General features: G+C 36.2%; 3 protein-coding genes across 3 annotated transcripts; all 3 read left to right on the top strand.

The window, feature by feature from the left end:
* The first annotated feature begins 656 nt into the window (after positions 1-656).
* On the top strand, positions 657-1,899 carry LOC131635573 (extensin-3-like). Its single transcript, XM_058906208.1, has 2 exons — positions 657-1,354; positions 1,628-1,899. The coding sequence occupies exon 1, from the start codon at positions 698-700 to the stop codon at positions 1,325-1,327; it is 630 nt and encodes a 209-aa protein (XP_058762191.1). The 5' UTR covers positions 657-697; the 3' UTR covers positions 1,328-1,354; positions 1,628-1,899.
* Positions 1,900-6,945: 5,046 nt separating this feature from the next.
* On the top strand, positions 6,946-10,843 carry LOC131635570 (extensin-1-like). The gene is made up of 2 exons (XM_058906206.1): positions 6,946-7,611; positions 10,139-10,843. The coding sequence occupies exons 1-2, from the start codon at positions 6,988-6,990 to the stop codon at positions 10,841-10,843; spliced, it is 1,329 nt and encodes a 442-aa protein (XP_058762189.1). The 5' UTR covers positions 6,946-6,987.
* Positions 10,844-13,165: 2,322 nt separating this feature from the next.
* LOC131635572 (extensin-3-like) lies at positions 13,166-14,745 on the top strand. Its single transcript, XM_058906207.1, has 2 exons — positions 13,166-13,931; positions 14,386-14,745. The coding sequence occupies exon 1, from the start codon at positions 13,172-13,174 to the stop codon at positions 13,901-13,903; it is 732 nt and encodes a 243-aa protein (XP_058762190.1). The 5' UTR covers positions 13,166-13,171; the 3' UTR covers positions 13,904-13,931; positions 14,386-14,745.
* Positions 14,746-27,882: the final 13,137 nt, after the last annotated feature.

Here is a 27,882-nt window from a genome sequence, read left to right on the forward strand (position 1 = left end):
CATAAAACATAAATGAGGTGTTACCTGGGTCAACAACAACCTTTGTTGTTGAGCCTCTACCTAAAGAAATTCTGACAAGTAGAGACCCCAACATGTAGTAACTGTCAAGACGGATAATTTTATCATATGAGAAAAAGAAAAAAGTTACAAAAATATATAATTGCATATATAAACAAAATGACAATCAGTCCATTAAGGTAGGTAACAAGTATAACAGTGACAGAGACAGACTATACCAAGTAATTTATTGAGGTAAACTAGTGACCTCTATAACTTGAGGTCTAAACTAAGAGCTCCCCTTTTTTTAATTCATTTTATAAAAATGTTTTAAGTTAATTTTTATTGATATTATATATCTTATTAGCACATATTTGTCATTTTTAACTAGTCTAAAGAAAAATATTAACGGAGATATACATGAAATTTAGATCATGAGAGACAGGTTAAGAACAATCAGATAAATGTACGCAAACATTTTTGCTTTAAAAAATATAGGGTCGGAATGCTCTAAAAGTCAATAAGAATTGGTAATGGTCCAAAAATAGCCAGCTTTTTAAGTATAATTTAATATGCATGTATGCATGTTTCCTAGAAGGTGAAGTTAACTAACCAAAGATGCTTTAAGAATTTACCTATAAAATGGGGTTGCACCACCACCTTTCTTTCACAGAAACAAAACAAACTAGTAAGAAAAACAATGAGGTCCCTAATGGCCTCCTCTGCTTCTCTCATTCTTGCATTAACCATACTCTTTTTCAGTCTCCCATCTGAAATTTCAGCAAAAGACTATTCTTACTCCTCACCACCACCACCAAAGCATCCATACCATTACTCATCTCCTCCACCTCCACCGGTTCACACCTACCCCCACCCTCACCCAGTCTACCACTCTCCACCGCCACCGGTTCACACCTACCCTCACCCTCACCCAGTCTACCATTCACCACCACCACCGGTTCACACCTACCCACACCCACACCCAGTCTACCACTCTCCACCACCACCAGTTCACACCTACCCTCATCCTCACCCTGTCTACCACTCCCCACCACCACCACCACCACATAAGAAGCCATACAAGTACCCATCTCCCCCACCACCACCAGTTCACACCTACCCTCACCCACACCCTGTCTATCACTCCCCACCACCACCACCAACACCACACAAGAAGCCATACAAATACCCATCACCCCCACCACCACCCGTTCACACCTACCCTCCCCATGTTCCCCACCCAGTTTACCACTCTCCTCCTCCTCCAGTCTCTTCCCCACCTCCACCACACTATTACTACAAATCACCTCCTCCACCTTACCACCACTAGATAGCCCATCATGCATCACACTATATGGTAACTTTTCATGCAACACATATTATATTATTAATTAGTACAAAATTTCCTTCCCTAGTCAACTCCATTTTCTCTTCATTAACTAGTTAACAGTATAATTGTCAAGTATATGCAATTCTAATTTAAAATGAAACACTCAAGTGTAATGAAACATTCTTTAATATTTTAGTCTGCATTTCTTGTAAATTAATTTTCTGTTATATTATTTGGTTATTAAGGTATTAGAGTCTCAGACATAAACTGACAGATCAATATATATTTGTATTTCTGTAGGATCTAAGCAGATAGTGTGAAAGCAAAGAAAGTCGTGCACAAAGAAGACTGAGGGGATTCTTCACATATATATTTCGTCAGTGTTTGATTAATATTGTTTAGAGGGCTGCTTTTATTTATTTAATTTGTGTTTTTGTTGTATAAGCCACAGCTGTAAGGCACTGCCCCAGTATGCATGCGTCTGCAGTTGTTTGCATGAATTGTAATTTTCAAAGTTCGATTTTGTATCAAGCAAGCCAAATAAATATATCCCCATTATAGCCTTGCATCTATGCCTCATTTTTATACTATTCTCATGATGATGATAATAATTTATGTTTATTTGTTTGGAATAACTATTTTTGGTTTACTTTATTTTGTACAAAAACAAATTTTTGTTTAAAAGTGAACTCAATAGCAATCATCGATAGGGTACATAAATAGTGTCACCGATGTGGTGTCTTCTGCAACGACATCGGACCCAATTGTGGGAAGAATTAAAATCAAGTATACGATAGTATCAGGAACCACATCGGAAAATTTCTACCATCTTCTAGTTTTCTCACCACAAACAAAAAAATATAGAACCATAAATCTCATTCTTCTTTACAAGTACTGAAAGTTCTTAATTTTAAAAGTTTTGCAATTGTGTAATTCAAACACCTCTTAATTTTAAAAGTTTTTCAAGTGTGTAATCCAAACACCTCCCAATCAATAATCACACAGAAATAGTCGCAATATGGATCGCAACAACTATAATAACCGTATTTACAACACTCGTGACCACAACTGTAATTTAAAACCATATGTGAGACCTTTTTAAAAGAACAATAATAGAGCAATGTAATAATCAAAAGTGCTATCAAAGAAATGATTAGTTGAATATATAGTCAAATTTAAAACTTAACCAAAAATAAACGGTATTATTAGAGATTAATATATATTTTAAAATTAGAGGCCGTGTATGTGACATTTTAATAAATTCTAGGGGATTCGAGTATAATCCCTTTGATATATAGACATCCCTCATTCCAACCATCCATTCATAGAAATTCGACATAAGTAACAGCAAATATTGTAAAAACCAATTGTTTAGTTATATCACAAAATCAAAGATCAACCATCTATATGAACTCTACTGATATCACAAATAACATTTGGACAACATTAACTTGTGTCTTAACTGTTAACATGTGCACTTAAGGCACAAGTTAAGACTTAAGAACTAAATATAAAAGTTTTGTTTTAAAAATTGTCCATTAATTTTATCCAAATTTTATAATTTACTTTTCTATTGTTTTTTTAACACAATTTTTATTTGTGATTTTTTTTATATATACCCTTATAACACAAATTAGCATAACCATAATATTTAATTAATATAAGAGATACGGTAACATAATCTAGTGTATTAAGTTACACACAGGGTTTTAAAAACCGGACCGGACCGGCCGGTCGGACCGGTCGAACCGGGAACCGGTCAGGTAACCGGTCTGGTTCAATAGTTGGATCGGATATGCCATCAAACCGGTGGGAACCGGAAAAACCGAGAAAACCGGAAAACCGGCGGTTCAAGTGCTCTTTTTTTGTTTTTTTTTTAAATTTTTTTTTAAACTTTTTTTTCAAAATTTTTTTTAAACTTTTATTTTAACATTTCTTTTAAACTTTTTTTTAAAATTTTTTTTTTAATATATTTAGTAGTGTATTACTTAAATAGCATTCTCACATAGTTTTTTTGGTTAGTGACAAATTAAAAACTTTATTGTCTATTTGTTATCTTTGCTAATAAATTTTCTTAAATAGCATAAACATATTGAATTTTATTTGATTTTCTTTTTAGGAGGATCCTATTTTGAATTAAATTTGGTACACATTGGAGTTATTTTGTTATAAACTATTCAATTAGATAATGTTGTAATTAGACTTTGTTTGCAATTAGACTTTGTAATTTTTTACTATTTTGTTATGTGTGATACCTTTGTTTAAAATTTGAATTTAAGTTATGAAATTGTGAATTTATGATATGATATTTTTTAAAAATTTAAAAGCTAGTTATATTTTTTAGAGACTGAATCATCCGGTTCGACTGGTTTTATACCTATATAATGACAGGTCTATTCAACCGAGTAATCCGGTTTGGTCGTGCGGTTCGACCAGTGACCCAGTGGTTCGACCGATAAACCAGTGACCCAGTACCCTCACCGGTTCGATGACCGGTCCGGTTTTTAAAACACTAGTTACACAACTTCTAAATTCGGAAAGTGAGAATGAAACCAATTAACTAAAATGATTAGAAAAATAAATGAATAAATCATTCTGAAAATACTATGTAGAAACATAAAATAAAAAATATACATATCATAGCCCTTGCACCAGGTTCATTCTTAATGAATCAGATTGAATAAACAACCGCAACCAACTTTTATCCCATTAAATAGAGTCAGCTACAAGGATCAAATTCTGCCATAATGTTTTATTCAAGATCATGTTTTTATCCAATTGTTAATCTCAAGATCTTTCTTAATAACTTCTCTTATAGTTTTTCTAAGTCTTCCTCTACCTCTAGTTGTTTGACTCTCCTCCATTTAATCTACTTTCCTTACCACATAATCAACAAGTCTTCTTTCTACATGCTTAAACCACCTAAATCTATTTTTCGTCATCTCTTCTACTATAAGTGTTACCCTAACATCTATCTAATAGTTTCATTTATATTCTTATTCTATCTGGTCTTACCACACATCCAACACAAAATCCTCATCTCTGCTACACTCACTCTATTCTCGTGTTGATTCTTAATCGTCCAACATTTTACTTCGTACAACATTGCAAGTCTTATCACAGTTTGATAAAAAATTTCCTTCAACTTGAGTGATACCTTTGTGTCATATAAAACACCTAAGGCTCTCCTCCATTTCAGCCACCTATTGTTTTGTATTACGTGTCTAAGATATTTAAACCAAGTGACTTGTGGGATAATATAGTCTCCAGCTTTAACCTCTAGGTTAAAAATGCTTCTCTTTTTGCTGAACTTACATTCCATACACTTCATCTTACTTATGCTTAGGCGAAAGTCATGTGTTTCTAAGACTCGTCTCCAACATCTCATTTAAATCCTCCTTTGACTCTCCAAGTAGGACCGTATCATCTACAAAGAGCATGCACCTCGATGTTAGCTCTTTGTTGTGTTTCGTGAGTACATCCCAGATTAAAGTAAAAAGGTAGGGACTTAGGGTTGATGCAATCCTATTAAAATGGGGAAATCGTCCATCTTTCCACCTTGGGTCTGCACACTTACTCATTCTTACGTATCTTGGATAGCTCGAATATATGCAATCCTAACTCATTTCTTCTCTAAGGTTTTCCACAAAATCTCTCTAAACACTCTATCATACACCTTTTCCAAGTCAAGAAAAATTAACTGCAAGTCTTGTTGGTTCATCCGATATTGCTCCATCACACGTCGTTGTAGATAGGTCGCTTACATGGACGACCCCCTAGGCATAAAACCAAATTGATTCTCAGTGAATTGAGTCTCTTTTATTAGTCTTCGTTCAATCATTTTCCATAATTTCATGGTATGACTCATAAGTTTAATCCTTCAATAATTAGCACAATTTTGTATATCCGCCTTGTTCTTATAGATTGGAACTAAAATGTTTCTTCTCCATTCATTCGGCCTTTACTTTGACCTCATAATTTTGTTAAAGAGTTTGGTGAATCACTTGATGCCTCTATCTCAAAGAATTTTCCACGCTTCTAAGGGTATGTTGTCTGTCCCAACCGCCTTACTGTTATTCATCCTTATCAATGATTCTTTTATATCTTGTTTTTTAATCCGACGATAGTAATTATAGTTTCGATCCTATTCTCTATGTCGAGTCTGGTGAGATATCATATCTTTTATTAAATAAATTTTAGAAATTTGTCTTCCACTTATCCTTTATATCCTTTTTTGGAACCAAGACTTTGTCTTCTTCATCTTTAACACACTTCACTTGATCTAAATCTCTTGTCTTTCTTTCTCTTCCTTTAGCAAGTCTATATATAGATTTTTCTCCCTCCTTGATTCCTAAAGATTAGTATAATCCGCCAAAGGCTTGGTTTCTTGTTTCACTCCTGTTTCTTAACTCTCTTATACTTTCCCAAGTTTAGACATTTTTACACCTAGATCATTCTTTAAAACACATTTTTTAACTTTACTCTAAACACTTTCATTCCACTACCACGATTCTTTACCCGTAGGTCCAAAACTCTTGATTCTCTCAGTGTCTCTTTAGCTATTTTCCTAATCTCTTGGTTCATCTTATTCCATATATCATTTGCACTTCCTTGTGGTTGTCCAAACTCTTCCTCCAAGATATAGTGTTGGAAACTCCCTTATTTTTCACCCTTCAAATGCCACCACTTGATCCCTGGAGCTCTCATTTGACTTCTTCTCTTCCCTCTCCTCTTGATTCTTACATCCATAACCAATACTATATGTTGGATAGTGAAGCTTTTTTCCGGCATAACTTTACAGTCCAAGCAAATCTTCTTATTCGACTTCTTAATAAGAAAGAAATCTATTTGAGAATATGTCATCCCACTCTTATATGTGATCAAATGTTCATCTATTTTTCTAAACTAAGTATTAGCTATAGTAAGATCAAAAGCCGACAAAAACTCTAAGATAGATTCACCCTCCTCATTTACCACTCCAAGACCATACTCTCATGCACACCCTCAAAGGCTCTTGCTACACTCCCTACATATCCATTTAGATTCTCTCCTAAAAATAAAAATCTTCTTTTTTTTAGGTTTATTCTAAAGTAAATTTTCTAAATCCTCTCAAAATTTTATCGTAAGGTCTTCTGCTAAAGTAAATTGTATTCTTTTCTTTTTATTTTGGGCAAACTAAAACTAAAATCAAGTTAGTGTCAAAATTTCTTTAGTCCTTGCTACTCCATTCTCTTCTCAGCTTGCCAGTTTCTGCCAAACCAAAGTATTGATCTAAATAAAAGCAATTTGGGTGGCAACCATCCTAAAAACAATGATACGGACAACCACTTTTTGTACATGAGGGCAGTACCTAGCTAATTCGGGTAAAAATGTAATTAAGTTAGATGATAGTTAATTTAATTAAAAGACAAAATTATGGTTGATTCTGCTACATGAATAAAATATAGATATTCAACTAAATTTATCATATTACTTTTCATGGTCGAATTGTTCTAAAAGTCAATAAGAATGGGTAATAATTCAAAGTTAGCCGGCTTTATTGTACAATTTAATATGAATGTATGCATGTTTCCTCAAGATGCTTTAAGAATTTACCTATAAAATGGGGTTGCACCACCACCATTCTTTCACAGAACCAAAACACACTAGTAAGAAAAACAATGAGGTCCCTAATGGCCTCCTCAGCTTCTCTCATTCTTGCATTAGCCATACTCTTTCTCAGTTTCCCATCTGAAATTTCAGCCAAAGACTATTCTTACTCCTCACCGCCACCACCAAAGGCTCCATACCATTACTCATCTCCTCCACCTCCACCAGTTCACACCTACCCTCCTCATCCACACCCAATCTACCGCGATCCACCACCACCGGTTCACACCTACCCTCCCCAGCACCCAGTCTACCACTCTCCTCCACCACCAACACCGCACAAGAAGCCATACAAGTATCCATCTCCTCCACCACCACCAGTGCACACCTACCCTCATCCTCACCCTACCTACCATTCCCCACCACCACCACCACCACACAAGAAGCCATACAAGTACCCATCTCCCCCACCACCACCAGTTCACACCTACCCTCACCCACACCCAGTCTACCACTCTCCACCACCACCACCAACACCTCACAAGAAACCATACAAGTATCCATCACCACCACCACCAGTTCACACTTATCCACCTCATGTTCCCCATCCAGTTTACTATTCTCCTCCTCCACCAGTCTCTTCCCCACCTCCACCAGCCTATTACTACAAATCACCTCCTCCACCTCACCACCACTAGATAGCTTATCATTGGCATCACACTTTATGGTAACTTTTCATGCAACATATATTATAATATTAATGAGTACAAATAACTTTATATGCAATTCTAATTTAAAATGAAACTTCATATGTAATGAAACATTCTTTAATATTTTAGTCTGCATTTTTGTAAAATAATTTTCTGTTATATTATTTGATCATTATTTAAGGTATTAGAGTATCAGACATAAACTGACAGTTCAATACATATTTGTATTTCTGTAGGATCTAAGCAGAGAGTGTGAAAGCAAAGAAAGCCATGAACAAAGAAGATCGAGGGGATTCTTCACATATATATTTCGTCAGTCATTGGTTAATATTGTTTAGAGGGTTGCTTTTATTTATTTAATTTGAGTTTTTGTTGTATTAACCACAGCTAGAAGGCACTGCCTCTATATGCATGCGTCTGCAGTTGTTTGCGTGAATTGTAATTTTCAAAGTTTGGTTTTGTATCAAGCAGACTGACAAGCTAAATAAATATATATTCCCTATTATAGTAATCTGCCTCTTGCATCTAATGGCTCATTTTATACTATTCTTATGATGATGATGATAATATATGTTTATTTATTGTTTACTTTTTCCGTACACTATAACTTTTTGTTTAAAAGTGAACTCGATAGCAAAATGTAGGAACTTGTCAAAACTTGCTATTTTCAACAATTCGTGCATTCTATCCTTTCCACCATCAATAAGATTGATTAATTCCATTTAAAAACAATCAAGATAATGTTTACAGCAATCATTTTACACAGCCAGCAAGAAACTGTCAAATTCTTATTCTACATTTACCCATAATATGATGCGCCTTTAAGTGTTACACGAATAAAAATAAATATTTTAACAACTTAAACCTTACAAAAATCTGAAGATATTTTTAAAGGGATTTTTTTTTATAATTGAGAAATCAGTATAAAAGGTGATCACACCGTTACATAAAATAAAAGTATAAACAAAGAAAGACTGGACAAAGAGAACAACAACAGCATTTCGGTGATAGAGTGTGATACAATGCTTTTTGCTCGTGAGGCGCTGTTAACAATTACGGGTGTAGTGGCCGTTATTTGTAAATGAGAATTACCTCCACTTATAAACACAATACAGACCATATCTCTAAGTAATGTGAGGCTAAACTCATCCCTTTAAACCCAACACAATGAAGGTGTTGGAGACTGCAATGAAGGCAAGTCAAATGCCGAAATTTAGACGACTAGAGATAGACCGCAATAAATGTGGAAATTCCAACACACGCCCTCACACTCTGGCCTCAATGTTGGTAAAGCATGGAAGTTGCGGGAAGCTCAACAAGTGATCTAGGATAGACTCTCATATCATCTTAGAATGTGTGGAGTGGGTCTAATTCATTCCTACAAAACTGACTTATAAGATAAAGATTGCCCCATTTAAAAACAAAACACAAATCATATCTCTAAGAAATGTAAGACTAAATTTACCCCTTCAAATCGAACACGATGAATGTATTAAAAGCTACAATGAAGACAACTCAAATACTGCAATTTAGGCAGCTAGGAACTCGTCGCAATGAAGGAGGAAATTCCAACATTTTACACAAGTTTTTAGTCTTTGCAATAGTGTCTATTCCACTAAAGCGTTTTAGGAGGTCAACACTTCGCTGACACTATCTGTAAATAACAACATATATCTTGATTATTAATAATCTTATTAGAAGTGTTGCAATTTCATTCGATTAGAAAAGGAAAGAGACGTGTGATTTCTTGGTGCTTCGACCATTAAAGATATCATTCCATCAATGTTTTATAATTAATAGTTACATTTATAAAAACTTGGTAACATTTTAATTTTATTTGAGGAGAACACTAAATTACATTACTACAATAATAAATTTAAATTACACACCTACTAAATAGATATCAGTACCTTGAAATTTAAAATAGGTAAGACATACTCTCATTTAAAATTAGGGAGAACCACCAATCTCAAAAAAGATTTACAATAAAACTTTTTGACTTAAGCCCAAGTACGAGCAAAAGGCCAAACCATCAATGTCAACTAAAATGGCATCACAAATGTTATTTAATTTATATACCACATGACTTCAAAATCTTGAAATTGGGTATGAAAAGAAATAATTGTATAATACATGAATAAATCATTTTGAGATTCAATAAAAAAATTGAGATTATAATATTTGAAACTCAGAAAATATATCTCCTTACAATTACATAACATAAATAATTAAACTATATTTAGAGTCTTCTTATTTTGGGCAAACTAAACTAAAATCAATGTATTGTTAACATTTCTGTAACCCGAGCTAGCCATTTGATTCTCTTCTAAACTTGCCAGCGTCTTGCCAAAACCAAATTAAAGTATCATGGGTCGCAACCGTTCCAAAATACTTAAGGTCACATTGATCTAAAAGTCAATAAGAATTGGTAATAATTCAAAGATAGCCAACCATATAGTATAATTTAATATGAATGTATGCATGTTTCCTAGAAGGTGAAGTTAACTAACCAAGATGCTTTAAGAATTTACCTATAAAATGGGGTTGCCCCACCACCTTTCTTTCACGGAAACAACAATACACACTAGTAAGAAAAACAATGAGGTCCCTAATGGCCTCCTCAGCTTCTCTCGTTCTTGCATTAGCCATACTCTTCCTCACTTTCTCATCTGAAATTTCAGCAAAAGACTATTCTTACTCCTCACCGCCACCACCAAAGGATCCATACCATTACTCATCTCCTCCACCTCCACCAGTTCACACCTATCCTCCTCATCCACACCCAATCTACCGCGATCCACCGCCACCAGTTCACACCTACCCTCCCCAGCACCCAGTCTACCACTCTCCTCCACCACCAACACCGCACAAGAAACCATACAAGTACCCATCTCCTCCACCACCACCAGTGCACACCTACCCTCATCCTCACCCTGTCTACCATTCCCCACCACCACCACACAAGAAACCATACAAGTACTCATCTCCCCCACCATCACCAGTTCACACCTACCCTCACCCACACCCAGTCTACCACTCCCCACCACCACCACCAACACCACACAAGAAGCCATACAAGTACCCACCACCACCACCCGTTCACACCTACCCTCCCCATGTTCCCCACCCAGTTTACCCTTCTCCTCCTCCTCCGGTCTACTCCCCACCTCCACCACACTACTACTACAAATCACCTCCTCCACCTTACCACCACTAGATATCCCATCATTGGCTATATGGTAACTTTTCATGCAACCTATATTATAATATTAACAAGTACAAAATTTCCCTTCACTAATCAACTACCATCCTCTCTTTATTAACTAATTAACAGTATAATTGCCGAGTATATGCGATCCTAATTTAAAATGAAACTTCAAGTGCAATGAAGCATTCTTTTAATTTAATATTTTAGTCTGCATTTCTTGTATATTAGTTTTTCTTTTACATTATTTGGTTATTAAGGGATTAATGTATGAGACATAAACTAACAGATCAATAAACATTTGAATTTGTGTAGGATCTAAACAGAAAGTGTGAAAGCAAAGAAAGCCGTGGACAAAGAAGATTGAGAGGATTCTTCACATATATATTTCGTCAGTGTTTGATTGGCATTGTTTAGAGGGCTTCTTCTATTTATTTAATTTGTGTTTTTGTTGTATTAGCCACAGCTGTAAGGCACTGCCTCAGTATGCATGAATTGTAATTTTCAAAGCTCGTTTTGTATCAAGATGGCCAACAAGCCAAATAAATATATCCCCTATTTTGCTATTCCCTATTAAAAGATACCTATATGTGTTCATGTATCAAAGTATGTTTTTCTTTTGACGACATAGATTTATAATATAAACAAGAGTACATTGAGTATTTCAACTCACTACAAAATAGAGGTACAGCACCTCAAACCAAAAATAGAACACACCATAATCAATAAAGAAATACTACTCCAAAGCCAATAGAGAGGAACTAAATCAAAAGCGAACAAAAAGTCAAATAGATCAACATGGTAAGCCACAACCAAAAAGAAACTTAGGTGAGCATATAAAGAACTATCTCAAAAGGCAAACAGAGGGTTCAAAGGTTTTAAAAAACTATCCGTTACCTAAAAAACGGTCGTGACAAAACGGTATCGGAAGGTGTCGATACCGATACCGTTATTCACCGTTTTTATGATAAAGAACAAACTGCGGTTAATTCACACTACGACGACCGTAATCAGTGTCGCAATACCTGGACCGACCGAGATCGCAAAAGCCTTTACTCTACCACGGCCGTTATTTAAAACCTTGTTTCAGCCACCCATCCGTAGAAAGTACATGGAGACTTTGAGGACTTAACTAAAAACCACTTTGAAGAAGAAAAATTAAATCGATCCACCAAATTCTCAAGACTCACTATATTTTTAGAGAAAATAACCCCCATTTGGCACCTTAGAAATCGACCACACTACATAATGTCAAACTAAAGTCCAACAATGTTTTAGCTGATGGCCACCTCCGAAAGAACATAAAACCGAGTAAAAACCTAACAGGTCAAGTGACATAACAAACTTCAGCCTTAGCCAGTTAACAACCAAATACCAAACATGAAACGAGAAGTCCGATAAGAAATAAATGGCGCACTTTGAACGTTACTGCTTAAGAACATAGAAGTTTCAGATTTCATTGCAACTAAACTATATATCAGGTGCTTTATCTATTGAAATGCATATGTATAAATAAGTTCAACACAATTGGGCAACATGAATTGAGCACTATGAGTTGTATGCATGTACTATGTAATAAAAAAAGATTAAAACCATTCCCAGTTAGAAAAATGATTCTTGACTCAAGAACAAAAATGATTTCTTTTTATCTTTTCACATACTACTTTTATTTACATCTTTTCATTTTCATATTTTTCTCTGTTTTATATCATCACATCTCTTACTTACTTTCTTCTTTAGAGGTAGTTTTAGAATCTATTTAAAAATTTAGAAGAAAATATATATATCTAAATAGGTTTTTAGGCTATGTCAAGCTCTTAAAAAAGCTAAATTAGATTGTTAAAAGAATCTATATTGAATAAAAAGATCAGATTCAAATCTTAAGTTTGGAAAATAGATACGAATGTTTAAAGGTTGTCCAGCCTACACTATATTCCAACAACATGCTATGTAAGAGATAATAGGTGATATATTAATACAGGGATGAAAATTGTGGATTGAAATCATCTATCTCCTTTATTTGTCCTTTTTCCTGTTAATAGATCTCACTACTATGAAATTTCGATTAGGGAAGAAATACTCTCATGCAAAGCTAAGGAGAACCACCAACCTCAACAAAGATGTATAGCCTGTCAATGCAAGAATCCTTACTTAAATCCAAGTGCAACCATTCCAAAATACTTAGGGTCGCATTACTCAAAAAGTCTAAGAATCAGTAGTACTAGTAATTCAAAGATAGCCAATGTTATAGTATAATTTAGTATGAATGCATCATGTTTCCTAGGTGAGTCTCAAGGGACAAGTTGACTAATCAAGATGCTTTAAAAACTTAGCTACAAAATGAGGTTGCACCAGCATTCTTCCATAGAACCAAAATTCACTTGTAAGAAAAAAATGAGGTCCCTAATGGCGTCTGTTTATCTCATTCTGGCATTAGCCATGCTCTTTCTCACTTTCCCATCTGAAATTTCAGCAACCCGCTACTCTTATTCCTCACCACCACCACCGGTCTACTCACCACCACCACCAAAGGATCCATACCATTACTCATCTCCTCCATCTCCACCAGTTCACACCTACCCTCCTCATCCACACCCAGTCCACTCTCCACCACCACAAACACCACCACCTCCACCACCACCACCACCACCAGTTCACACCTACCCTCACCCACACCCAGTCTATCACTCTCCTCCACCACCAACACCACACAAGAAACCTTACAAGCACCATTCTCCTCCACCACCAACACCACACAAGAAACCTTACAAGCACCTATCTCCTCCACCACCACCAGTGCACACCTACCCTCACCCACATCCAATCTACCACTCTCCTCCACCACCAACACCACACAAGAAGCCTTACAAGTACCCATCTCCTCCGCCGCCACCACCCGTTCATACCAACCCCCCTCACCCTCACCCGGTCTACCACTCTCCACCACCATCAGTTCATACCTACCCTCCTCATGCTCCCCAACCAGCTTACCATTCTCTTCCTCCTCCAGTTCATTCTCCACCTCCACCACATTATTACTACAAATCACCTCCTCCACCTCACCACTACTAGAAGCCTATAATTGGCATCATTCCATGTGGTAACTTTTCATGCATAATATATTATAATATTAATAAGTACAAAATTTACCTTCTCTAGTAAACTCATTCTCAGTTTATTTTGTATTCTAAAGAGCCAAGTTGTGAAACTTACACACACTAGTGCTGAGACCTTGGGAGTTACTGGTGTGAATCAGCATATCAAATGTCCCTGAATCCTTTTACCATATAAGCTGTACTTATGAGACAATTCGTATTCTCTCTTCATTAACTAGTTATCTTATTTTATTAATGAATTATCAATTAATTGTTGAATACACACTATATACAATCCTAATTTAAAACGAAACTTCAGGTGTAATGAAACATTCTTTTACTGTTTAATATTTTAGTTTCCGTTACTTGTAAGTTAACCTTTTTCTTATAGTGTTTGGTTGTTAAGGGATTAGAACATCAAACATTAACTGACATCAATATGTATTTGTATTTGTGTAGGATCTAAACATAGAGTTTGAATGCAAAGAAAGCCATGCCCAAAAAAGATTGAAAGGATTCTTCACATATATTTCATCAATGACTCAGCATTTGATCAACATTGTTTAGAGGGCAGCATTTATTTTGTTTAGTTTGTGTTTTCTGTTTTATTAGCCACAGCTGTAAGGCGCTGCCCCAGTATCCATGTGTCTGCAGTGGTTTGAATTATTGTATGCATTGTGATTTTCAAATTTCGTTTTGTATTAAGGTGACTGATATGCTAAATAAATATATATATCCCTCTATTATTGTAAATTTGTAATTTGTCCCTTGCATCTATGGCTCCTTTTATATTATTCTAGTGATAGTAACAATAATTTTGTTTATCTGTTTGTACTAATTATTTTTTGTTAACCTTTTTCAATACAAATCAATTTTTAGTTTAAAAGTGAATTTGGTAGCCAAAAAAACTAAGAGAATATTGCTTTTAAATATAATAGAAAAAAAGACCATTTTCTGTAGGAACTAAGGCTCATGTCTCAATGTTTATTTTTTCTTTTAACGATAAAGATTTATAAAATAAACAAGTGTCAATGAGTACTCCAACTCCAACTCTCTACAAAGAGAAGGGAAACACCTCAAGCGAAAAAATAGGATACACAATAAGCAATGCAGAAGCACTGCTACAACTACAAGGGCAATAGAGAGAGGAACTACATCAGAACCTACACCCCTTAATAAGGACAAATCTCAATATGTATTTTTGATAGAATTTTTATTACTAACCTTTGATACATTTTGTGTTGTTTAGCCCCACAATGAATTGATTTAACCATTCAAAAAAAATTACCCCAACCATCTATGCATCAAAATTTGATCCAGATAGCAGCAAAACATTGAAGTTCAAAAACCAATTGTTTAAGTTGTATCACAGAATCAAACGAAAAGTGGGAACTTTATTTCTTAATATAAATGCTATTCTATCCTATCCACTGTGTCTGTCAATTAGATTGATTAATTCCATTGAAAACAATCGAGGCATTTTTCACAGCAATCATTTTACAGAACCGGCATTTGTTCAAGCTTATAAAAAGATGTTACCTGATTAAAAGAAGCATGAAATGTACAGCATAGTGGTAAAAAGCTTATAAACTTCGTGAATTGCATTCACTTCCTGTGATGGATTAACATTGAATAAAGTCAGAACAGAACCAACAAAAATTCTGCATACAAATGTATACATTACATACCGCAAGCATTCTGCAGAAATTACTTATCTTGCATGGATTACATTCATCAATTTTAGAAAATGAATGAGAAAAAAAATTAAAATCCAAATATTATCAACTATGAATGATTCTCCCAAATTAACAATGAAACCTAATTTTAGCAGTAAAAAAAACCATTAAAAATGCAGAAAGCGAAGAACTGTGTCATGGTTACAATCCATTACAGTTTGCAATAACTGGAAGAAGAAATTGTGATGATTGCGGAAATCGAAAAAAGGGGAAAGGAGAAACTGACACTGGGAGTCTTCGGTGAGCATGTTGCCGCTGTGACAAGTTTCTCCACTTAACTCTTGCTCGTTCTTCCATCATTTTACTTGTTTTCATACTTACCAAAATAAAAGCACAATTCTTTTTCTTTTTCTTTTTCTTTTTTTTTTCTTTTGGTTTTTAAAGGCATATAAGTTTATGAGAAAAATGAAAAGTATTAATATAGACAATTTCTCAATTCACCCCATGGATCTCCTAGTCATCACATAAAATTTCAATTTTGTCTCCAGCTTTCGTAGATGCACTTTCAGAAGCACCCTGATTTTGGAAAAAATGTTTCCTTCCGTAGATGCATCTACGGAAGGTGGTCAGAGTGTTCCGTATGTGCATCTACGAAATAGTCTGCTAAATTTTCAAATCATGTTCATTTCACACCAAAACTCAATTTTGGTTACAATAATATTTTAAAATACAAATGTAAAACTAAAGATACGCATTTTAAATACAATAGTAGGTAAATCAAAAAAAATACATCGTATAAATAATGTCGGTCATAATGCCGAATACATCATCAAAATAACATAAGTAACACACATACATCGTCAAAGAAAATACAAACATAAAAATAGACCACAGGCATCACTACTGTGTGTTGGACATCATCCTAATGCTCTCCACCACCGCCTCCGCCTCTGCCTCTGCGTCCACCACGGCCTCTCCTGGCTCTGCCTCTAGTGTCAAGTTCCCCAATAGTCCTGGCACGATTCCTACGGTATAGAAATGCCTCATGTGCCAGCCTAATCATAGTATCCACCACACACCTCTGCGCAGACCCCTCGGGGAATAGACCATCTGCAATGGCTCCCAGTCCAGTGTCAGCTATCTCACGACAACGAGGAAAGAGATCGTGAGTGTGGTCCATCTCAGCCTGATGAGCCTGCAGAAAGGGTACAGATGTCTGCCACCGTTCTTGCCTTCCACAGGCATCCCTCTCCCAGTCTGTAGTAATTATGGATTCCTCCATAGAAACGACGGAGGAAAAAAACGGTGAATGGAGAAAGGATAATGGAGAATTGTATATTTTGGGTAGTGATAAATAGCAGGGATCGTAACCGGGTCTTACTGATACCACTTGTTATGCAAAAAGGTTCCTACTGTTATTCATTCCTTATTCCTTATGCCTTATATGGGCTACAAGTCAATCACTCAATATACATGTTTGGGCCTCTTCTTATTTAGGCCCAACTAGCCCTATACAGAGAATAATCCCAACAGTACTGACTTTTTTGAATTGCATTTGTTACCTGTGTGGACCAAATATGTTAAAAGATACTAAATATCAACCACGTGGATTTATACAACAAGCATTTTGCAAAAATTAATAATTTGAGTATGTAAAAACTGCTGAGAATAAATACAAGTGTGAGTGTAGATAATAGTCCCACATTAAAAATGTATGTGGCGACTTGAGCATATATAAGTGGGAGAACCCACTCACCTATCACCTTGAGGTTTTAGGTGAAGAAGTGGTGTGTCTCCCACAAATATGCTTTTTTTTTGGGTAAAAGGGAGGGCCTAAGCCCAAACAAGAAAACTACAGCTGAATGCTCCGACTAACAGGGGAGCCAGAAGTATCAGATACAACTAATTGCCTAATCAAGTTCGGCATACAATCTCCAAAGGACACACTTTCTCGACTTGTAGCTCCAAATTTAGCTAAAGTATCTGCACACCTATTTTCTTCTCTTTAGACATGTTTCCATTTAACTTCCTCAAATTCCGCCATTAGCTCATGAATTTGTTTGGATAAAGCCATACACTCCATATTTGGAACAAATTTAAACTCTAGAATTTCAATCACGATATATGAATCGACATTTAGATCCACTCTTTGATAACCCAATTCCTTAGTTAAGGACAAACCATGGTACACACCCCATAACTCCGCCTTAATGATGCTGCAAACACCTATGCACTTGTAGAAGCCTCCTTTGCACTCGCCTTTATCATCCCGAATAATACCGCCACACCCGGAGATCTTCCCCTCTCGACAAGAACCATCTGTATTGAGTTTGATCCATCCTCTATCCGGTGGAGTCCATTTCACCAAAATCGTCTGATTATTCTGCTTGCTCATTACGCGACTACTTTGCATTGCCTTCTTGTAATCATTCCTTCTTTTATGCACATAGGAACTTTGGGAATAAGGTCTAATAAAATTACTGTCATGCATCTCTTTGTTCCTCCAAGTCCAAATACTACGGCAGCCTGTCACCCAGTAACTACTCCAATCTTGATTGTAACTCAGATTCAGCTCAATCCATCCCCACAGGTTCATCGTAAAAAAAATCGGTCTTATATCCTTAGGAACCTGATTAAACCAAACATTCTGCACTGTCGGACAATCGCGCAAAGCATGAAGCATATTCTCCATAGCATTACCGCATAAATTGCAACTTGCCCCTCCAAGACCTCTTATGGATTTATTGAGATTGGTTAGCAATCTATCATGGCACATTAACCAAACGAAGTATCTCACTCTCTCTTGCACCCGCAACTTCCATAACGCCTTCCAACGAAATTTCGTATTCATGTTGTTATACGAATCGATCATTGCGTAACTATTCTTGACAGAGAAGCTTCCTTCACCAAAACCTGCAAAAAGAAAAATGTCAGTCCCATAATTCTCCCGAGGAGGGAGAACTGTCTGAATTTTGTAAAGAATTTCCGTCGGCAGCCAGTCCTTGAACAGCTGCCAGTTCCAGGTTCCATCATGCATCACCAGATCTTTAACTTTAGCATTCAACATGCCACTGGGAATATCAACTCCAATTGTATCTATGGTCAGTCCCTGCTCAATCCAACAGTCCGACCAAGCTACCGTTTTCGAACCATCTCCAATACTCCAGCTGCTATACTGCCTCGTGTTGTCATTAACTTTCACCAAATCACGCCATAACTTCGAATCGTTTCTTCTACAACACGCCTCAGCCATGTTCGTAACCTTATACTTACTTCTAATAACTTCACACCATAAATCACCGCTATTTTGATTGAGCTTCCACGCCAACTTCATCATACAAGCCATATTCATTTGATCGAGCTTCCGCGATCCTAATCCTCCATCAGCTTTCGGTCTGGACACAACATCCCAGCTCACCGCATGTAAATTCTTATTCTCCACTGAATCACCCCATATAAAGTTACGCTGCAACTTATGCATCTCATCTATGCAATGCTTGGGGAGAATATCAGCCATCATCGGATATATGGGAATTGCTTGCATAACAGTCTTGGCTAAAGTTACCCTTCCCGCAAACGAAAGAGTTTTAGTTTTGCAGTTTGATAACTTTAATGCAACACTATCGAGCAGGTATTGGTAGTCTTGTTTCTTAAGAGTCTTACCCTTAAGAGGAATACCAAGATACTTACCCATATCATTTGACTCGCGAAAGTTCGACATGTGCAGCAGCTTATTCCTCGTGCTCCTCTGAACATTGTTGGAAAACATAATACACGTCTTGTCTTTCTTCACTTCTTGCCCGGACATCCCACTGAAAATGTTGAGTGTGTTCAGTACACACTCCATCTGTTTCTCCTTGGCAGCCCCTATCAGAAGCAAATCGTCGGCAAACATAAGGTGCGACAGATGAGGATCCTCTTTTCCCATCCTTATGGCTTCCCACCTTTTCTCATTCACAGCTTGCATAATGATATGGTCTCCCACAAATATGCTTTGCTCAAGCGAAATGTCCACTAAATATAAATTATATTAAAATTGAAGGTTTTTATTTGATGGGATTAAAATTGAAGTTATCAGTTATGATTCTGATGAATAATACTAATAAAATCATACAATTTCAATTTTGATATGCAACTCACATTCTATTTTCACTCATAAATATTTTATTACCTCCTTCATGACGAATATGTCATTTTAACAATAAACAATTGTCAAATTTTATAAGAAGTTTTACAATATTATGTGGACCATAGAATTTGCATTTTCAAAATACTATTAATGCTTCGAGTGTAAAATAGATGGTGATTTCTAGAAAATTATAGCAAGCTCGTCCAAAAAAAAGGCACATTCGTGGAAGCACTTCGCAGAAAAATATTTCTCTCTTATACAGCCATGTTTGAGGAATTATATATCTTATCGGTTTTTTGGTATACCTTAAGAAAATATTTCACCTTTACTGTTGAGAATAATGTAAGTGTGAGTGTAGATAATGTGAAGTCAAGACTCTCCATCTATTATGTTTTGATGAAGACAAAATGATAAACAAATGAATGAAAAAAGAATGGAAAAAGCTTCAAGTTTAATTGTAACATCAAGTGATCAAGATTCGTCATAATTGTAACATCTTGGTGGGGGATATTACTTAAACCAATAGCAATTTCTACAACTTTTGCAAAGATCCTTTGCACTATCTTGTCTAAATATTCTATTGGTTTTTGTAATTTTCTTTTAGCCTTTCCTCTTTTTGTATCAGGGTTTGAGTACCCCTAGTACTCCCTATCAATATAACCTTGCTTACAAAAAAAAAAAAGATTCGTCATAATGAAAGCTAGCAACAAATATATCAAGAATTCTACTTTGAAGACTAACATTGATCTTAAATTATTGAGGTACAAGCATGCAATTATATTGATAATTTTAGTGCTCAAATTATTCTCCAAAAAAATCACTTGCATGCATTGTTCATTTGTGTTCAAAATTACTTTCAAATATATTTTTTTAATCATATTTGAACCATGTTAAATCACTTTTAAATATAATTTTTTATCATGTTTGAACCATGTTAAATCACTTTCAAATATAATATATTTACTTGGATAAATCAATAGATGTTGTATAAAGTTGGTTCAAATATTTAGATAATTTTTTAAAATTTTCAATTTTTAAAACATGCAGATTTTGGTAAATTATGGCAGTTTTAGCCGTCATAACAGCACTGAAAACCGCCATAATTTACACCGTACTGAAACAGTGTTATTTATATTTGAAATTTGAAATTTGCTGCCAACTTTTTAAGTCAGGTAACCGTTGGAACCGACTTAAAAAATACTGTACGAATTTAATAAAAAACAGCAACTTTTTAACACCTTTTCATGCACTCTTCATGAAACCTTTTCATTTTAAATTGACATTTTTTCATGATATTTTTTATGAGTTCACCATGGTTCATAAAGGTGTTATGCTCTTATAAATACATGAAATTTCAAATTTAAAATCACTTCTTCCATTGCAATTTAACATCATATCTTTTTACTCAAATTTTCAAACAAGTGTTTTTGTTCTTAATATTTCATAAAGAATTTTCTACATGTATGTTCATAACATTCTAGAAAATTCATATAATTCTCATAAACACTTGAGCACTATATTTTCATCATAAATTGCTTGTTTGGAAGAGAAGATCAATCCTAGTGATTGATATATATTCATCAACATTACTACTCAAATATATTAGGTTATTATCGACTTGCTATCCAGGACTGTTGGAAGCAAGGATTTTTGATTAGTGAGAGGATTTTTCTCATAATCAAGTTAGTAAATCTAAGAGGATTGTTCTTAGTGGTTGGAATCTTGTTGTCCAGGATTGTTGGAAACAAGTGAGTCATTAAGGGAGGATTGTTCTCTTAATGTACTTAGTGAAAATCCAAGAAGATTGTTCTTGGTGTTTGGTGTCTCTTGTGTAAGTCACAAACAATAGTAAAATCTCTTTCATGTTGAAAGGGGACTGGAGTACTCTCGGATTGTGAGGAAACCAGTATACATCATTGTGTTCTTTACTTTTCTGCATTTACCGCTTTCACAAATCATAACCAGAAAAGAAAGTAACACATTTCTAAACTCTTGCACCAAACCAGAAAAATAAGAACAACAAGTATTCAAAAACCGGATAAATCTTAAAAGTCCTAATTCACCCCGCCCCCCAAAAACCGGATAAATCTTAAAAGTCCTAATTCACCCTCTTAGGCGCACTCAATAAACTTACAGATAATAGTCCCACATTGGAAATGTGTAACGCCTCATACTGCTTTCGGGATGATCGACTGACCCCACAAACCAACACGGGTCTTTTCAGCATGCTTTGACCTCACTCGCACGCTTTCCTTGAAACTTCCCAGAAGGTCACCCATCCCAATACTACTCCAAGTCAAGCATGCTTAACTGTGGAGTTCTTATTGAACGGGCTCCCGAAAAGAAGATGCATCTTGTTGGTATAGGTAGTACCCATCAATCCTTATAAGCTTTTCTTCGACCATGCAGTCCCATACCTGCACAGCCTTAGGATCCCTCTCATTCCGATGTGGCGACCACCCTTGCCATCTCAGGCCTCAGGTGTTCCATGCGGTGCAACCAACCCTCGCCTTCTTCGGCCTCGGGTGTTACATGCCCACCAGCTTCCGCATGGTTCGTCCTCGAACCACATCGTACTGGGAGAGGTATGGCTCTGATACCATTTGTAACGCCCCAGACTGCTTTCGGGATGATCGACTGACCCCACAAACCAACACGGGTCTTTTCAGCATGCTTTGACCTCACTCGCACGCTTTCCGGGAAACTTCCCAGAAGGTCACCCATCCCAATACTTCTCCAAGTCAAGCACGCTTAACTGTGGAGTTCTTATTGAACGGGCTCCCGAAAAGAAGATGCATTTTGTTGGTATAGGTAGTACCCATTAATCATTATAAGCTTTCCTTCGACCATGCAGTCCCATACCTGCACAGCCTTAGGATCCCTCTCATTCCGATGTGGCGACCACCCTTGCCATCTCAGGCCTCAGGTGTTCCATGCGGTGCAACCAACCCTCGCCTTCTTCGCCTTCTTGAGCATATATAAGTGAGATATTGAAAGGAATGGTAAAAAAAGTTGTTTTTTTTATTCCTCAGCTCTAGGCTGGTATATATAATGGTAATACAATAATGATATTAATTCTTTCCTTAATGGAGAATAAAGGGAAATAATACAAATAGGGAAATAATACAAATAGAAATAATATATTCCAACACCCCCCCTCAAGTTGGTGCATAGATATCTATCATGCCCAACTTGTCAATCAAATGCTCAAAGGTTGGTCTTGACAAACTTTTGGTAAGGATATCCACAGTTTGCTGATTTGAAGTCACAAAAGGGAGACATATGATTCCAACATCTAACTTCTCTTTTATGAAGTGTCGATCAATCTCAATATGTTTGGTTCTGTCATGTTGAACTGGGTTATGAGCTATGCTAATGGCAACTTTACTGTCAGAGTATAATTTTAATGGAAGCTCAATTTTCATCTTAAGTTCTTCTAGGATTCTAAGGATCCATAACCCTTCACAAATACCTTGAGACATAGCTCTAAACTCAGCTTCTGCACTACTTCTTGCTACAACTCCTTGTTTCTTGCTCCTCCATGTCACAAGATTACCCCAAACATAAGTACAATATCCAGAGGTTGATCTTCTATCTGTGACTGAGTCTGCCCAATCAGCATCCGTGAAGATAGACACATTTCTTTCACTAGTTTTCTTAAAATGTAAGCCTTTACCAGGCTTTCCCTTCAAATATCTCAGTATCCTGTAGACTGCCTCAAGATGTTCCTCGTTAGGAGAATGCATAAATTGACTTACTACACTAACTGAGAAAGCAATATCAGGTCGGTGTGTGACAAATAAATCAGTTTTCCAACCAATCTCTGATATCTTCCAGTGTCAACAGGAACACTACCTTCTCCCCAAAGTTTAGCATTAGGATCCATAGGGGTATCTGCAGGACGACATCCACGCATTCATATTACTTTCAATAAGTCTAGAATGTATTTCTGCTGTGAAACCGCAATACCATTCTTTGACCGAGTAACCTCCATACCAAGAAAATATCGCATGGATCCTAAGCCCTTGATTTCAAAGTCTACTGCTAATTTCTCTTTTACTCTTGCCATTTCAACTGTATCGTCTCCAGTAAGGACAATATCATCAACATATACAATCAGGGCAGCCAATTTCCCATCATGGGAGAACTTTGTGAATAAGGTGTGATCAGCCTGTCCTTGAATGTACCCTTGTTTCTTCATGGACTGAGTGAATTTTTCAAACCAAGCTCTAGGAGACTGTTTTAATCCATACAAAGACTTATTTAATTTGCATACATTTGATCCAAATTTGTCTTCAAATCCAGGTGGAATGTCCATGTATACTTCTTCTTCTAGATCGCCATTAAGAAAGGAATTATTAACATCTAACTGATGTAGGGGCCAATCCAGGTTAGCAGCAAGAGAAAAAAGAATTCTTACAGTGTTCAGTTTTGCAACAGGAGCAAATGTCTCTGAGTAGTCTATACCATAGGTCTGAGTAAATCCTTTAGCCACCAAGCGAGCCTTGTACCTTTCAATTGACCCATCTGAATGATACTTCACAGTAAACACCCATTTGCATTCTTGTCATTCGGTAGTGTCATAACACTCCAAGTTTTGTTCTTTTCTAGAGCTTTCATCTCCTCAAGTACAGCTTTCCTCCACTTTAATATTTCTAGAGCAACCTGTACATTTTTTGGAATTTCTACACTAGACGATTTTGAGGTGAAGGCAGACAGAGATGAAGACAAATTTGAATATGATATAAAATTGGACATGGGGTGTTTAGTACACGATCTAACAGGTTTTCTAATGGCAACAGGATCATCTATATCAGGATACAAAATACGACTTTCAGAAACAGATATGGACTTACCTTTCCTATTCTTAGGAGGTTGATCATTCCCCGGTTCAGATTCCTGACAGTATGGAGATGTGGACTCATCCATTCCTTTGTGGTTCTTATTTACAAAAACCTTCCCTTTCCAAATCCTGTTTCCTAATTCAAATCTGTTTTCCTGAAGTGACTCATTATTCTGTGGCATTTCAATTAGACCATTACTATCATCGTTTTCAGGAATTTCATTGTTTTCTATATGAGAAAATGTACGCTCAGATTCACAAGGATTGTTACTCATAACAAGAGTAGGATTAAATAAAGAATCATGGCCATTTTCTGTTGGTGCAGAAGTATAAGTCTCAGAACTTTGTGATACAGGCAAAGATAAATTATTTAAAAAAACTCATGTTCTCAATTTGAAATAAGTCTTCCTTTATATCCCCCCTTGATGAGTGTCATCAAAAAAAGGTTTATTTTCAAAGAATGTAACATCCATAGTGACAAACATTTTTTTGGTTTTTGGATCAAAACATTTATATCCTTTTTGGGTTGGGGAGTATCCAACAAAAACACACTTTATAGCACGTGGTTCAAGTTTTTCAACATTCTTATGTTCATGAACAAAAGCTGTGCAACCAAAGATTTTTAATGTCAGATCAGTTAAAACACGAGAACTAGGAAAACATTCTTTGAAAGTATTAATCGGAGTTAGAAAATTAAGAATTTTGGAGGGCATTCTATTAATTAAATATGCAGCTATTAAAACAGCTTCACCCCACAAATATTTTTGGTACTTTATTTGTGAAAAGTAAAGCTCTAGCAACCTCCAATAAATGTTTATTTTTCCTTTCGGCAACTCCATTTTGTTGAGGAGTATTAGGACATGAACTTTGATGTACAATCCCATTTTTTAGAAAAAAATCATCCAGGATAGTGTTAAAATATTCTTTGCCATTATCACTTCTAAAGACTTGGATATTTGTTTGAAATTGATTCTGCACCATTGTAAAAAAATTCTTTACAGCCTGACAAACATCTGATTTCCCCTTTAACAAGTACACCCAACATACTCTTGTATGGTCATCTATAAACGTGATAAACCATTTTTTGAGAGAGAGTGTACTTGTACGGTTAGGGCCCCAAATATCAATGTGAATAATAGAAAAAGGTTTTGATGGTTTATAAGGCTGTATTGAAAATTGGGAACGATGATGTTTTGCAAACTCACATGCTTCACATTTAAACAAAGAAAAGTTCTTATTATGAAATAACTTAGGAAACAAGTGTTTTAAGTAACGAAAACTAGGATGACCTAATCTTAAATGCCATGTCATAATGTTGTCATCTTTATTATTTAAAACAGAAAAAGACTTAAAACATGAACTTATTGTTTTTTAAGGTAGTTGTGATGCAGATCCAATGTCAAGGTAGTAGAGTCCTCCACTCTCCTTAGCACTGCCAATCATCTTCCCCGAGTTCAAATCCTGAAAGACACAGTGAGATCGGAAAAAATTAGTTTGACAATTTATATCTTGGGCTAATTTAATGACGGACATTAAATTACATGATAAATTTGGAACATGAAGGACATTTTTCAGAGTTAACATTGGAGACAAGACAACTGACCCTTTACCTGCAGGCTGAAAAAGAGCCATCTGCAATTTTTATTCTTTGGTTACCTGCACATGGACTATATGAAGAGAAAAAAATAAATTCACCTGTCATGTGATCAGAGGCACCTGAATCTACTATCCAAGTATGACTGGGACTGACACTAATAAATGCAGAATTACCTTTTGTTGCTATAGAGCAAGAAGGAGTTGGAGACTCGAGGAGTTTGTACAGTCTGTCTAGTTGTTCTGTAGTGAGTGGAAGCTGAGGTGAAGAAATTTGATACCCTTGATCAGAATTACTAGCCTGAAATGCACGACCACCTTTCTTCTTCCAGTTAGAAGGTTTCCCTTTGAGCTTCCAACAGGTTTCACGCGTATGCCATTCACGCTTACAGTGGTCACACCAAGGAACTTTGTCTACCCTTTTTCCCTCGTCAAGGTTCCTAGTAGCCAAAGCCGAGCCTTCAGATTCAGAGCTTCGTGGTTTCTTGCCCATCATAATACCTTGTCGTGCCTCCTCCCTTCTTATTTCTGCAAAAGTTTCACGAAGAGTTGGCAATGGTATTTTTCCTAAAACTCTACCTCTTACCTCATCAAGGTCTTTATTGAGCCCAGCGAGAAAAATGAAGACATGATCATTTTCTTGTCTTTTGAGAAACAAAACATTATCTTCTGTACACCTCCAATTGTCATCATAACATAGATCCAACTCTTGCCAAAGGGTCAACAACTCATTGTAATAAGCAGTAACATTCATGTCCCCTTGTTTCGCATGCCATAACTTTGATTTTAAACCAAAAATTTGGGAAGAGTTTTGAATATCAGAGTATGTTTCCTTAACATCTTCCTATACATCCTTTGCAGAAGGCAAAAATATATAAGGCTTACCTATTCCAGTTTCCATAGAGCTTACCAACCACGCAATAATCAAGGAGTTTTCAGATTTCCATTGTTTGTAAAGAGGGTCTCCTACTGCCGGTTCAGCTACTGCTCCAGTTAGAAAACCCAACTTCCCTTTGCTATCCAATACCAAGCGAACTGTCTGGGCCCATTCATTATAGTTATTCCCATTCATCTTAGGAATATTGACCTTGAGGGAGTATGAGGAACCCTCTTGGTCATTGTCGCCTATATTGAAATAACTGCCATTGTTTGTGTCACCCGATGTTTCGTCGCCGTTTCCGCCACCATTGTCATTTTCGCGGCCACCATCGTTATCGCGGCCGCCACCATCACCGCGGCCACCGCCACCGCCATCATTGGATCCGGTGTAGGCAAAACCTAGAGCGGGCCAATTCGTGTCGTGATTCGCCATAGGGGATTAAACGGGTATGTCAATCGGAAGCTGTTGTGGAAGCTTTACAGTAAACCCTAACCCAGAGCTCTTGATACCATATTGAAAGGAATGGTAAAAAAGCTATTTTTTTTATTCCTCAGCTCTAGGCTGGTATATATAATGGTAATACAATAATGATATTAATTCTTTCCTTAAAGGAGAATAAAGGGAAATAATACAAATAGGGAAATAATACAAATAGAAATAATATATTCCAACATGAGAGAACTCACGCACCTATCACCTTAAAGTTTTAGGTGGAGATGTGGTGTGTCTCTCACAAAGTGTGTCCCAAGTATAACATGCTCCCTCGTTGACCCCCTCCCAAGTTGCCTCCAACATTTACGTGTAATTCATGCTTTAATTCGCTATAATGTTTGAA

This window comes from Vicia villosa, unplaced genomic scaffold, assembly GCF_029867415.1.
Source record: "Vicia villosa cultivar HV-30 ecotype Madison, WI unplaced genomic scaffold, Vvil1.0 ctg.001512F_1_1, whole genome shotgun sequence".
Classification (NCBI taxonomy): Eukaryota; Viridiplantae; Streptophyta; class Magnoliopsida; order Fabales; family Fabaceae; genus Vicia; species Vicia villosa.

Coding starts and splice junctions, on each gene's coding strand:
- LOC131635573 (XM_058906208.1), top strand. CDS start 698: ATGAGGTCCCTAATGGCCTCCTCTGCTTCTCTCATTCTTGCATTAACC.
- LOC131635570 (XM_058906206.1), top strand. CDS start 6,988: ATGAGGTCCCTAATGGCCTCCTCAGCTTCTCTCATTCTTGCATTAGCC. Junction 7,612..10,138: donor CTCCTCCACCTCACCACCAC/TAGATAGCTTAT, acceptor GTTAACTAACCA/AGATGCTTTAAGAATTTACC.
- LOC131635572 (XM_058906207.1), top strand. CDS start 13,172: ATGAGGTTGCACCAGCATTCTTCCATAGAACCAAAATTCACTTGTAAG.